This window comes from Ctenopharyngodon idella, chromosome 12 (genome assembly GCF_019924925.1).
Source record: "Ctenopharyngodon idella isolate HZGC_01 chromosome 12, HZGC01, whole genome shotgun sequence".
In the NCBI taxonomy this organism is placed as follows: domain Eukaryota; kingdom Metazoa; phylum Chordata; class Actinopteri; order Cypriniformes; family Xenocyprididae; genus Ctenopharyngodon; species Ctenopharyngodon idella.
Genome location: NC_067231.1, coordinates 20934840 through 20949054, shown reverse-complemented (window position 1 = coordinate 20949054; position 14215 = coordinate 20934840). Strand labels below are relative to the sequence as shown.

Sequence of the window (14215 nt, the reverse complement as noted above, 5' to 3'; positions counted from 1 at the left end):
CGTCTACATTCTCTGTGCTTTGTGTTCAGCTCTGCACTCATTTCCCACCAGCATCTGTTGGTCTACCCCTGTTGCTCTGTGCTGTTGTACTCTCTCTAATGTTAGCAGCCTGCCTGAAGAAACATCCTGCCTTTATTAATATATCAGCATAGAGGAGAAATAGGCCTGCTCTTCAGAAACTCAAACATATGTAATAGCACAGGGCTGCAGGTGTTTGGTCTACCAAAAAAAACATATGATGCACACAGGACTTCAGCTATTTGTACATTAATCAGTGTTTTCGTGGCTTTCTCCCACTGGAGCGAAGATTGATTTGAGATTGAATTTTAAGCTGTTGGATGAACATGTGTAATGTTCTCACAAAATGAAAGGATCGCTCATTATGAGTTTCAAAGCCAATGGCTCACACAAGATCTGCGGAGAGACACGGTGTATGAGAAGAAAACAAATGTGTTTGTCTGCGAATTAATTAAAAAACTGCCAAATGTTGCTTCTGTGGGGCTCTAGTGGAAGGAATTGTTGGCGCAGACAGCCAGCGGTTGCGTTTTTTTCTTCTTGTTTGGATTATAATGTCAACTCACGCTGTGGCTCACGCTCAGGAAATTAGCCCGATAATTCATAAAGCGTTCGGGGTGCGACTCGCCCGTGTTGCCCTCGTTTGAGGTAAACACGACGAGAGACATCAATGACACCGTGCTTTAATCTTTCTGCTGATTAATTCCACCCTCACCTGAAAAAAGAAATGAGCTAGTTAAGGAAACTTTTTTTTCCTCCCCTTTTGCGGTTTCAAAATAGCTGATGCAAAATAATGAGTCTAGGCTTAATTAGCAAGAGCTACTTTCACAGGAGATAAACAAGTAAATGATTAAATCCGTTGATGGTCTTGTTGGATAGAGAGTCTGCCGCATCCGACTCCGCCGATCTCTGTTGCCATGGAGACAGACGGTGACTCTGCCGGTTTCTCTCTGTTCAGCACGTTCGTTGGATCGTTTCAGGGGATAGTTGCAGATACATGGCTGCGGCGCTCAGCGAGCTCTCTGCTAAAAACAGAAGGTGTGAGATACACAACATCGATCGTACGGTTACAGGCAGATACTCTCTGATCAAATGACAGGGTGACATTCAGATTTTATTCAGAAACTGCCGTTTTCTTCTCAAGACCTCAAGCAAAACAGACAAAAAGACAGAGCTGGGCTGAGATTATAGAACAGCAGTTATTGGAAAAAAAGCTTCTGCATTACCATGTTTTGCATCTTTATTTTCGTCACTCGGTATGTCATATACATGGAATATATGACATACATATAGCTTTGACATCTATTATATTTTTTCTTCTTTACAGTAGAGAAACAACATTGAGATGACACACTATTTGGTTTCTAAATTGAAGCTTTTGTTAAATAGTGGCATATAAATCCTTCTCAGTACCTTTTTAGATCAACATCCCACCAAAGTCTTCATTCCCTCGCATCTATTCACATTGTGTCGTCAGTAATGCAGTGTTTCAAATTCAGTTGTCAGTAGTTGTAGTACTTCACAATGCAGTAAAATAGTTCCAAAAGTAAGTGTCTTGCACAAGCAGGGGACGTCGCAGCCCCATCCACGCCAACATGGAGTTTCCAAAGCAATCATTTCATTTATCCAATCAGCTTTTGGGATATGTGAGGCAGGCCACACCTCTAACCCCGTTGGAAAAGGAGCTGTCTTTTTCGTCCCCCATAAATGGGGTTTGAAAACCGTCCCCCTGCTGCGCTTCCCCGAAGGCGGACCGATCCTCCTCTCCTCCGGTAGCCTTAGACAGCAGGTTGGCGGCGAACTGCGTGGTTTTCGCCCCTGATCCCAGTACGGTCATAGAAATGACAGTCTTTGCTCTTCTAGAGCTTGTGCCTGATCCCAAGGCCGTTGTGTAGGTAACAAGGCTTTTGTGTTTGATTTGGCCCCTTGACATCAGTGCAGACTCGGAGCAGGTAAGTGTCTGTGGATCCTGCACCATCGCAGAAGAGCTGGCAAGTGATCGGCTGGAATTTGCCACAGCCTCAGGATTGATTAGGTTGTAGTTGGAAGCTCCCCTACCCCTACTGTGCAGCTTGTTCCCGCCCCCATCCCCAAAATCAGGTCCCTGAACGGAGGGGATAATGGGTACGGAGTGGGCTCGGAAAGAAGGGGGAGGAAAGGTCGTTCCCTGGTCAAGACGTGTGCACGGAACATCGGTGTAGCCCATCTTTCCTTTCGAATGGGCGGAAAGCATTATTTGCATATTCAAATTGCAACGGCTTTGTTGATTGCTGTCCGAGTGAGACTGGCACCTAGAGAGCGAGAAACCGAGGGAATTAGTACTTAACATCTCTTTATCCATTACATTGATTTTGTCCGTTACACATGAAAGAAAGTGTTTGGCCACTGAGAACATAGTGAAAATAATTTTATAGCCTAACAAAAAAAACAAACAAACAATCACAACAGAGATCAAATTATTTGGTGGTGGGAATTTTGAATCTCAGTGTAATTATGTATAATCTGCAGCTTGGGCTGTGTGCCTGTGGCAGGGTATCTGCAGGGTTTTTAAAATCAAATTGAATTTTAAGACCTTTTTTAAGACCTGTGCAAATCAAATTAATATCATATGGGTTGGGTAGACAAAGATCTTTGGCAACATGCAAACCATAAAATGACTGTAAAAACGACAATTTAAACAACTTTATAGTTCAAATAACAGGTTCTGACGAAAACAATAAGTTTTATAAAATGATAAAGCTCACATTTTAGCCTTTAAACAGTTTTTTAAAGTCCCCCTGTGGTGAAAATCAAGTTTTTAATGTTGTTTATTTGTCTATGTGGTGTTTTTATTATGCTTTAAGACAAACCATGTGCAAATTCATAAGTCAACACCATTGCGGAGTATTTTCTCCTTAAAAATGCAGTGAAAAAAAGAGGTTTTGAAATCGCTGGTGTTTGTGACGTCACAAACTACCTTGTAACCAATCACGTCAAAGTGCCAGCGGGCTTCAGCATATCATTAACCATGACCGCACTGAAGTAGCGGGTTCTCAAGGGAATATATCCCGGTATATTTTTCTGTTGATATGAGAAATCGGGTAGATTTAGCAATATAGCGGGTGTATGATGTGCATTACGATGTTATGATGAACTATATGCCTTTCTCCACTGACGGTCTGAGTTGTTCAAAGCGTTTTTTAAGGATGCTAATCTTTAGAAGACAGTAGGCTTGCTACGGTAGTCGGTGTTACCGGTGTTCAGTCGCAACACCGGTTTCATCACTTGTCCACCGTGGCACCGAGGTTAATTTTTTTTCCCACTTTAACACGTTAAAAATATTTGCATTTAATGCAATTAACGGAGTATCCGTTTTCTGCATTATATGATCAAGCTCTTATTCATGCTAAAGCCTTTAAACCATTCAAGCGCAACAAGGCAAAAGAGAAAGCACTGTCTGTGCATGTCCTGCCTATGTGACACACACACACACACACACCGCGCGCACGCCAGTATCGAGTTCTCTTCTCCTCTTTAAGAACCATAACACACAAATTATGCCAAAATGTCCGTTTTGTCGAGTGTTTTTCAGTAAGAGTAACCCACCATTCAAGAAATTGCTGTTAATTTGAAAGTGAAAGTCTGCCTTTCCGTAACAAAACATCGAAAGCTCAGCCGAACAGCTGATCATAGCTGTACAAGGCGGGTTTTTATTTTTCATATCAAAAACATTCCTCGTCGCGGAGAGCGCAGTTCATGGTTGCATAGCAATGACAGACACCACGGGAGTGCAAGCACTTTGGATCAAGGAGAAAGCGACGTGGCCGCGCTTTCCACGCGTTTCTAGACACGATATGTGAACGGCCCCATAAGCTGTTTTAAAAAAAAAAAAAAAAAAAAAAGATGTAGAGGCCCCGCCCCCCGGTGACATGTCGATTAACCGGTGGGAAAATTTTCTCACCGTCACACCCCTAGAAGACAGCTGTCTGAACGTGAACATGGTTTGAAACATTAGCAACACATTATTAGCAGCTTTTTGATAATGTAGTCAAACAAAAGACTAATCATATTTAATTACCGTTATATGTCCGATGAGCAATGTAAAGAGCGATACTATTGTGCAGCGTTTACCTCGGTAAGTGAACCAAGTGGATCTCTGAGCTCATGCAAGTGAGTGGAGGTGGGGCTAATTAGCATATTCATAGATCTGCGTCTATTAAATTAAGCAAGGGTTTAGAGCTATATTCAGGCTATTTTAAGGAATTAAGTTTTTTTTGTCACAGGAAAAATGTCACTTTGGTGATCAAAGATGAGTTTTAAAGGATAAAATTATTGACTACAGGGAAAAGGGATGAGTCAAAATTAAAATATTAAATATAAATAAAATATTTAAAATATGATATGATAAAATATGAAACAAAAGTAGCAACAGATCTTCTGTTCCATTTTGTGACGTACATCTGAGTGTAAGGGGTTATCAAATCAGAAAAGTAGGACAGGAACTTGGTTCTATGCGTCTGCTGTTGAATGGATTTTGAAATATGGGCGTGGCACTCAAAATGGAGGCAGATGAATGCAAGCTTCCAGGTTTAAAATTATTGTAGATGTCCTGCATACGTCATGAGAGAGAACTCTGTCTTTTTAAATGAAAGGTTCAGATATAACATTTTGATTAAACATTATAAAAAAAAAAAAAAAAAAAGAAATGTATGGATGAATTGTTCACAAAAAACATCTATAACATGCATTTAGAAAATAGATTGAATTTAATGCTGACTTTAACGCTGAGCACTATCTCTATTTAGATGGCTTTATCATAGATTTAAGCCATTCTTATCAAAGCCTGTGTATCACCCAGACCTATGAGTTTACGAAGACCACGCAACTTCATTTGGCTGTGGTTTTGATCTGCGGGAGGGGACTTCTTATCGAATCCAGCACACCTTGTGGTGAAAAACCAAAACATCTTTTGCTTTTTTGCTGGGAGACTGTTGTGGAGTAACACTTAGATCTTGCGTCGCGACCTAAGTGGTTTATCTAGGGTTTGTCAGATGTAAAATCATAGGAAATACTGTGGCTTTCTCAATGTTGAGGTTCAAACTGGCACAATTATCACCCTCTCCTCTAAACCTTGACATGATGACATTTAAATACAGTTTTGCATAACACCAAATCAGACACATAAAAATGGTATGTTTTGTCACTTCCCAGAAACCCCAGCTCATCTAACCACAGAGTTATTGTCTAACATCAAAGACTGTTAAATAACAGGGCTTAAATAATTGAGCCCTATAACACAATGCACGGGTATTAAAAGTGTATTCTAGCTGCAGGTTAATCCGGCAGATCTCAGCAAATCAAAACAATATCTAAATATAACTGCACCGATGGCACACACAGTTTCAATCCATATTTCATCTCTGACAGGTAAATATGTGTCTTTGCAGAGGTTTTTTTTTTTTTTTTATAAAACTGACAACATTCTGTGGGGGTCCTGCTGTCATAGTGAAAGGTATAAGCAAGCTCTGCGTGCCCATCTCTCTCTCTCTCTCTCTCTCTCTCTCTCTCTCTCTCTTTTCCCCCCTCTCCTCACTTCTTTTTTTTTTTCTCCATTAGACTGGAGGGTGTCTCCATGGCAACAAGAGAGAGGTTCGGGGATGGTGTTGGTGTTTTAAAGCTGTTAAGTCTAGAAATAGGTCAGTTCAGCCCCAGCCTGTCTCTCTCTGGGCCGGCCAAGACTGGCCTGAGAAAGGTTCAGAAAGGCTTATCAATATTTAATTAACCAAGAACAATAATAACAATAGCTGAATACTTTGGACCCTTGTAGAGGGGTTACCCACTGGTTGTGCTTTCAGACACAAGCTTAAATTAATTAAGCAAAAGTCGAGCTAACCCAGCAGACCTTAAAAAAAAAAACACAGAGTTCCCTGCTGCTGACACACTGGGAAAAAGAAAACCCCCCTTCTGTAAGCGTGTTAGTACGTATGTGCTTGATCACAGCCCTTAAATGAGTCTCCAAGCTCAAAGCTACACTGTTTAAGAATGTAAATTATGGAAATAGGTCAAATAGAGAGAGTTTGGCAGTGAGCAGAGTTTACAAGTCAGTGTGAAGCTGGATCAAGTTGGCATGGTAATGAGAACATTGCTTGGAAATTCAAGAGCAAAGGCCTGTTCACATCAAGGACGATAACTATAACGATAAAGATATAGTTCTAAAAATGGTTCTAAAAATAAAAGAATAGCAGAGTCTACACCACAACTATAATGATAATGGCACAAAGAAACTATATAGTTGGAATCATATTCAGAAAATTTTTTTTTCTAGCTGATGAATGATAAAAACAATGACAGCCAATCAGAATCCATCCTGCTTTAAAGAACTCAAGCATTTAAAGCGACAGATGACAGAACTGCAGCATGTGCATAAAATAAACAGGACATTATCATCCATTGGTGTGAATGCTAATATAATTATCATTATAATTATCTTTATAGTTATTGTTTTTGGCATGAACAGGCCTTAAAGGAATAGTTCACCCAAAAATAAAAAATTGTCATCAGTTACGCACCCTCAAGTCATTCGAAACCCATAAGACTTTTGTTCATCTTCAAAACACAAATTAAGATAATTTAAATGAAATCTTAGACTTCGCTGACAGTCCACGCAACTACCACTTTGTCGCTTTAAAAATTCATAAAGAGATTGTAAAAGTAATCCATATGAATTGAGCAGTTTAGTCGAAATTTTCTGAAGAGACTTTCGCTTTATATGATGAACAGATTGAATTTAGGCTTTTATTCACATAAACATTGATCAGCTCAACCGTACTTGCTTGACGCGCGAGAACAAACCTCATTGGTTCTTGTGGAAGTTCAAATGTGCTGCGTAACACACGAGAATGAACCTCATTGGTTCTTGCACATCAAGCGAACATGCTTGAGCTTCCGTTTAACATAACTGATATGTGTTGATAAATGATGATGAAAAGCCTAAATTCAATCATATAAAGTGATCGTGTCTCTTCAGAAAATTTGGATTAAACCACTCAATAATATGAATTAGTTTTATGATCTCTTTACAAACTGTTTGAAGGAGCAAAGTGGTAGTTGCGTAGCTGTCAACGCAGGTACAGAAATTGCTCAGATTTTTTCAAAAATGTCTTCATTTGTGTTCTGAAGATGAAAAAAAGTCTAATGGTTTGGAACGACATGAGGGTGAGTAAATTATGAAAGAATATTCATTTTTGGGTGAACTAACCCTTTAAGTGCTACTTGTGCACATACTTAACTGAAGGACATTATTCCTGCCATGGGCTCTGTCAATGAAATCCAATTTCACTCTCTGAATATTATATTGTATGCTCCATAGAAATCTCACTTGTCTCAGGATCTAGTTCTGGACCAGTTCTATATGAAGTAATTCAGTGTTTATAGTCTTTATCCTTAACATAAATGGGTGTTTCTTCAATTATGGGGACCTTTGGTCCTGTGAACCTTATTCTTCTCTACTAACAATGTCAAAATGTCCAAACATTTGTGGTCGGTGAGATTTTTTAAATGTTTTTGAAAGAAGTCACTTATGCTCATCAATGCTGAGTTTATTTGATTAAAATACAGTATAACAGTACTACTGTGATATATTATTACAATTTAAATTTTAATCTTTTAAAATGTAATTTATTTCCCTTGATGGCAATGTTGAATTTTCAGCAGCCATTTCTCCAAGATTTAAAAAAAAAAAAAGAATATATTTTTACTGTCAATTTTGATCAATTTAATGCACACTTGCTGAATTTATTTCTTTCCAAAAACAAAAAAAAACAAACAAACAAAAAAAAAACAATCTCAATGACCACAAACTTTTGAACTGTACATGCATCAAAGGAGAATTGTCATTTTTCCTCCAAAACCCTTTTTCTGACAAATGTCATTTCCATCACATTTCATTTCCATCAAAAACACACACACACACACACACACACACACACACACACACACACACACACACACACACACACACAAACCTTTTATGTATCATTAATGCACACAATTCCTTTTTTGCATAATTTGACAATAGTACAGCCTGATTGGTTTATTTCATCCATCGTTTAGATAATCTAAGTTTTAACAATGCAATTATATATATATATATATATATATATATATATATATATAAACCTTGGAACATAAAAGTGGCAGTAGTTAAACACCTGTGACGTTTGTGAACCCTATAAGTATCTGATAAAAATAATTAACACTGTGCTTAGAAGTGTTGCAGTTAGAGATTAAAAAAATCAATCATTGCAAGTGTGTTTGTCATATGATTACACTGACATTTTTTTGCATTTTATTGCTCACCTTCTCAAAGATTGTGGCATCACCTCATTGACCTCCACCTCCTGCAGATGTTTATAGGAATGAAGAGAATCTCGAGATCCTCCACTGAGATGATGGCCCGCTCTAGAGATGGGCGGGGTCCACTTTGAGACAGCTCGATAATTGGTTACCTTATGTTTTAGGGCAGGGCTTGAGGAGAATGAGCAGCTTCTGTAGAAACATATAAAAGCTTCCAAAGTGAGAAGACAAAAATCACACATTATTTCAAAGATTTTATACAAGACAGTCTTAGGTTAGCACATGGCTCAAACGCTAGAATTCAAGAGAAATAATTCAGGCCCTGTTGTTAGATTCTTTCTATAATTCAATGCCTGTAAATTATTACTGTGGAAAAAAAATGATTCCACCATAATTCAGAAATGCTAATTATGGTTGTTACCAATTACAATTATTATAATTCTTTTAAGTGGTGCATTTTTGACGTTAACATATGGTGCCATATTGAGAGCTGATTAAATTTCTCCCTCCGTCGCTTTCTCTTCTGTGGAGAGGGACAGAGTGTCAGAAGTTTTACAATAGATGTGAAACTCTGGGAAAGTACCTGCAGCGCTTCCCCATGGAGAGACTGCGATTATGATTTGGTAGGGAGACTTTAGAGCTGCTGAGAACTATGCTGGCCGCCTGCGGAGAGGAGAAACCATGGGCTCTTCTGGTCTGTAAAACGAACAGGAAATAAAAGATATTATTGCAAGCGAACAGAACTATTTAATGGATGACCTCACTTCTATGCATGTATGACTCATGACCCTCTATCCATGTGTGAATGTTTCATGGGTGTCAACAAAGCGAGAGTTAGAAAGTGAGAAAGTTGGATGAGTGGATGCACAGAAGTGCTGACTGTGATGTCGTGAAATGTTAAAGGCTCAGTCCATGAATATTAATTAGGTTGTGCAAAAATAATTTTGGTTTTGATTAAACAGACCAGGTCTGTAGAGCATTTGTTCATACCCTAGTCAAACATGAAATGTAAACGTAACATTAGCAATTAGAAATGACCACAGAATCATTTTAAAACAATTTCAATAGCACACAGACTTGATAAACTGTAAAAAAGTGATTGCTCTCTCAACCCTGTGTGTAATGATATTACACAAAGGGTTGAGAGAGCAATCACTTTTTTCTAACCAAGTTCACATGCCTGAATAATTTTGTGACATTTAATTTGACAACTTCATTCTTGTATCTACCAGTGTCTGGCCAGGATTTTGTAGGTCAGTGGATGAATGCATGGATCAGCGACTGGGGCTTAAATATGACTTGTTAGTCCAGCAGTAAGGTTTTTCACATTTGGTTCGGGGTTCGTCCTAATATAACTTATTTTAACTCCAAATTGCAGCTGAACTGCAGTAAATGTACACTACAGTTTAAATGTTTGGGGTCAATACAATTTTTAAAGTCCCCCTGTGGTGAAAATCATGTTATGTGGTGTTTTTAATATGCTTTAAAACAAACCATGTGCAAATTCATAAGTAAACACCATTGCTGAGTATTTTCTCTTTAAGACTGCAGGGATCTAAAGACAGTTTCACAAACGCAGTTTGAAATCGCTGGTGTTTGTGACATCACAAACTACCTTGTAACCAATCACGTCAAAGTGTGGGTGGGCTTTAGCATATCATTACTATGCTGCGAAGCAGGGGGGTCTCAAGAGAAGCCAGGTTATCCCGGTATATTTTTCTGTTGATATGAAAAATCGGGTAGATTTAGCAATATAGCGGGTGTTTGATGTATATTACAACGTTATGATGAACTATATGCCATTCTCCATTGACGTTCAAAGCGTTTGTAAGGATGCTGACTTTTAGAAGGCAGTTATCTGATGAACGGAATGGTGAATGGGAACGTGGTTTGTGTAACATTAGCAACACATTATTAGCAGCTGTTTGATAATGTAGGCATGAAGATTTTAATTTTTTTTTTTCCACAGGAATTTTTTTTAAATACATCATTTTGGTGATCAAAGATGAGTTAATTATTATTTTATTTTTTTTAAAGTAAAATTACTGGCTACAGGGGGACTTTACGTATTTTATTCTCACCAAAGCTGAATTTATTTGATGGAAAAAAAAAAAAAAAAAAAAACAGTAAAAAGAGATATGTGAAACATTATTAAATTTTAATATTTTTTTAAAAATGTCAGTTTTGAATCATCATGATCCTACAGAAATCATTCTAATATGCTGATTTAGTGCTCAAAGAAACATTTCTTATCATTATCAATGTTGGTATAGTTGTGCTGCTTAATATTTTTGTGGAAACCTGTTTTTTTCAGGATTCTTTGATTATTAGAAAGTTGAAAGGAAATGCATTGATTTAAAAATGGAAATCTGCAACAGTATAAATGTCTTTACTGTTATTTTCAATTTAATGCATCCTAGCTGAATAAAAACATTAATTTCTTTCTTTCTCTTTTGAACGGTAGTTATATGAGAAATGGCAATGCATTTGTTTGCATTTTGTTTCATGGCTTAACTAGAACAGACTGGCTTTCCACCAATGATGACAACTGCAACAACCACTCAGCAAAACATTAAAATCTAATTCCAGCGCCGGATTGCCACTCGTTATAACACACACTAACAAAATGAAAACTCCGGCTCAGCAATTAGAGATGCTTCCTCTGTATTATCCACATCCCTGCCACAAGCTATTTCATGAAGTGGTGTGGACACAACCAACCAGTAAAGTCACGTATATGATTACTCTTGTGTTGTACAGCATCTTATCTCACTTCCCCTCACTTGTACAGACAGTTAAATGTAGGAACACACATGCACAGGCAAAAGACGAAATAAAGGGATCATGAACTCTGAAGAGAGGCCGTTTTTAGATGTTCACTCTGCAATATACAGGCCCCTCAGTGAGGGAAAGCCACTTTAATTAGACTTCACATTTAAACTGCAGATTAAGCGAGACACACTCTGATTATTCTCCCTTTTCGGCTACCCCAGCCAGGAATTAATCCCAGACAAGATTACATTAATTAATTCCTAAAGTTTTTTTTTTCTGTACCCTCTTAAAATTAAAGCCATTATCTTACTACAACCCAGCAATAAGTATCCCATGCCCCCCAAATGTCGCCCGATCAGGAAAAGACAGTCGATAATGCAGTTATTTCAGTTAGTGAAATCTCCCTTCCACTGCCTGTCCTGTGGAACATCATTAAAACGATTGAGTTTGACTTTAAACTAGTTTGGGGCCTTACAGCTGAAAAACCATGTCGTTCTAACACTGCTGCTTCCTTGGGGACCTGTTAGCATTGTTCTTCTCTCCAACAAGAAAATTGGATGATTTCTGACCACCCTTTCATCGCCTTAGCAGAGTGAGAAAACTCAGAGCAAGAGAAGCAGAACAGAACTACTTGCTGCTGTAATTGTAAAAAAAAAAAAAAACTTTCCGGAGGGGTGGGGGTATGAAACATGCAGAATTCAAGTGAAGTCAGAAGAAAAGATTGGAGCTCAACCTTTTCTTAAATTAATTTTATAGTCGTCTGCTGCTAGCTCAGCAGATTTTTGTGACGATTATATAACCAGTCCAATTAAAGGTTTTCCGTGCATGCTTGGATTAGCAAGAGTGACGCTGATCTGATACGCTACACCCTGTGTCATTTATGCACTATATGCAATTTTGTACAAATTACTTTGGTATAAAGGCATCTGCAAGGAAATGTTAAACCATTGGGAATAATCGAGGCTTGATTCTTCACTCTCATTGGACCTGACAGTGCACATGGGAACGTGAGCCGTCAACATTTGTGTACAGGATGAGAATGAACCGCCAAGTGGCACCAGAGAGAGACTGATCTTCCAGTTTGGATAATGCAACTCTATTAATCCAGTTCTTCATCAGCTAGGTGGCTGGCTGCCTTTGACTGTTGCAACAGATAGATGCAGTGTTTACTCCCTGAGCTGCATGCAATGTTATTTCTGTCAGCTTGAGGGATCTTCGGAGCAGGTGGGAAAGCAGTAAAGCCGTGGAGGGCATCATTCCTCCAGCTGCCTGCTGGCCAATTGTATTCATTACTGGTGACTGTTATGCACAGGGGACTTTATTTGAATCTCCATAACAGCACACGTGGGTGGCTTGATTTCTGACCGTACATGTATAAATTTGGTATACACATGGGTGTGGAGATGTAGGCTTTTTTTTGGATAAGTGATCATTATGCGCACTGTCAGCACATATGTGGACATCATGCAAATTTTCTCTCTGAAACAAACTAACGGCAGCTGCAAGATGTCACCTTTTGAAGCTGGAGGGTGCTCTCGAGTCTGGGGCTGGATTTAGACATGAGACCCGAGGCGTTGACAGTACAGTCCCTCAAGTTGCGAATTTCGGTCAGATGGGCTCGATGCTTCTCTCTTTGTCTCCTGCAAAGTGTTAATACATTTTTAAAACACTCAATTTTATTTTGTGCAATGAGAAATACCAATGACAGAAAAGAGGAAAGCAAAAATCTTTTAATAATGTAGTTCAACATGAATACCTTTTGTATTCATGTTGATTTCGTATGATTTAAAAACATATAATAAAAATATATAATCTTAATTATTACATTTAAAAAAAAAAAAAAGTTTTTAATAAAAAGTTATTTTATTACAACAAATATCATGAATTTTTAATTCAAAAATGTTATTATGTTCTATGGGGGTTGCATTATATTACATTTTACAACCTGAACTACCCTTGCCTTGTCATAAAAAGACCAAATTATTCCATATTTTTTTGTTGTTGTTGTGATTTTACAGACCTTGACAAATGACATTTATGTAAAAAAGCAATAAATAAGCAGATAATTAGTTTTGTTAAAAGATATTTTAAGAAATTATGATAAAAGATTATGCCAAACTACTTAAAGGGTTAGTTCACCCAAAAATGAAAATTAGGTCATTAATTACTCACCCTCCTGTCGTTCCACACCCGTGAGACCTTTGTTCATCTTCGGAACACAAATTAAGATATTTTTGATAAAATCCGATGGCTCAGTGAGGCCTGCATCGCCTGCAATAACACTCCCTTTTTCAATGTCCAGAAAGCTACTAAAAACATAATTAAAACAGTTCACGTGACTACAGTGGTTCAACCTTAATATTATAAAGTGACGAGAATACTTTTTGTGCCCCAAAAATAACAAAATAATGACTTTATTCCACAATATCTAGTGATGGGCGATTTCAAAACACTGCTTCATGAAGCTTCAAAGCTTACGAATCATTTGTTTCGAATCAGTGGTTCAGAAGGCCAAAATCACATGATTTCAGTAAACGAGGCTTTGTTACGTCGTAAGTGTTTTGAAACTTCAATTGTTCATGTGACTTTGGCAGTTTGATACACGCTCCGAACCACTGATTTGAAACAAATGATTCGTAAAGCTTCGAAGCTTCATGAAGCAGTGTTTTGAAATCGCCCATCACCAAATATTGTTGAATAAAGTCGCTATTTTGTTATTTTTGCCGCACAATTCTCATCACTTTATAATATTAAAGTTGAACCACTGTAGTCACATGAACTGTTTTAAATATGTTTTTAGTAGCTTTCTGGGCATGGAAAAAGGGAGTGTTATTGCTGGCGATGCAGGCCTCACTGAGGCCAAAAATATCTTAATTTGTGTTCTGAAGATGAACGAAGGTCTTACGGGTGTGGAACGACATGAGGGTGAGTAATAAATGACATAATTTTCATTTTTGGGTGAACTAACCCTTTAATAATACTGTTTTCTTTTCAAGATTTTTTTTAAAAATAGGAAATTAAAAACCAACGTCATCAACGTTCATCATAGAAGAGGTACAGTATAAGTCATTATGAATTGATGAACTCTCAAACT

At 37.9% G+C, this 14215-nt stretch overlaps 1 protein-coding gene across 3 annotated transcripts in view; it reads right to left on the bottom strand.

The window, feature by feature from the left end:
* Positions 1–1108: 1108 nt before the first annotated feature.
* The window catches only part of nrg3b (neuregulin 3b), a 170044-nt gene continuing 156937 nt past the window's right edge, over positions 1109–14215 (bottom strand). For all 3 annotated transcript variants that reach the window (XM_051915129.1, XM_051915130.1, XM_051915131.1), the window contains 4 exons: positions 12635–12761; positions 8933–9045; positions 8353–8541; positions 1109–2306 (listed from right to left, as the gene is read on the bottom strand). In XM_051915129.1, coding sequence (XP_051771089.1) covers positions 1646–2306; positions 8353–8541; positions 8933–9045; positions 12635–12761 — 1090 coding nt within the window. In that variant the 3' untranslated portion in view covers positions 1109–1645. The remainder of the gene's footprint in view (positions 2307–8352; positions 8542–8932; positions 9046–12634; positions 12762–14215) is intronic.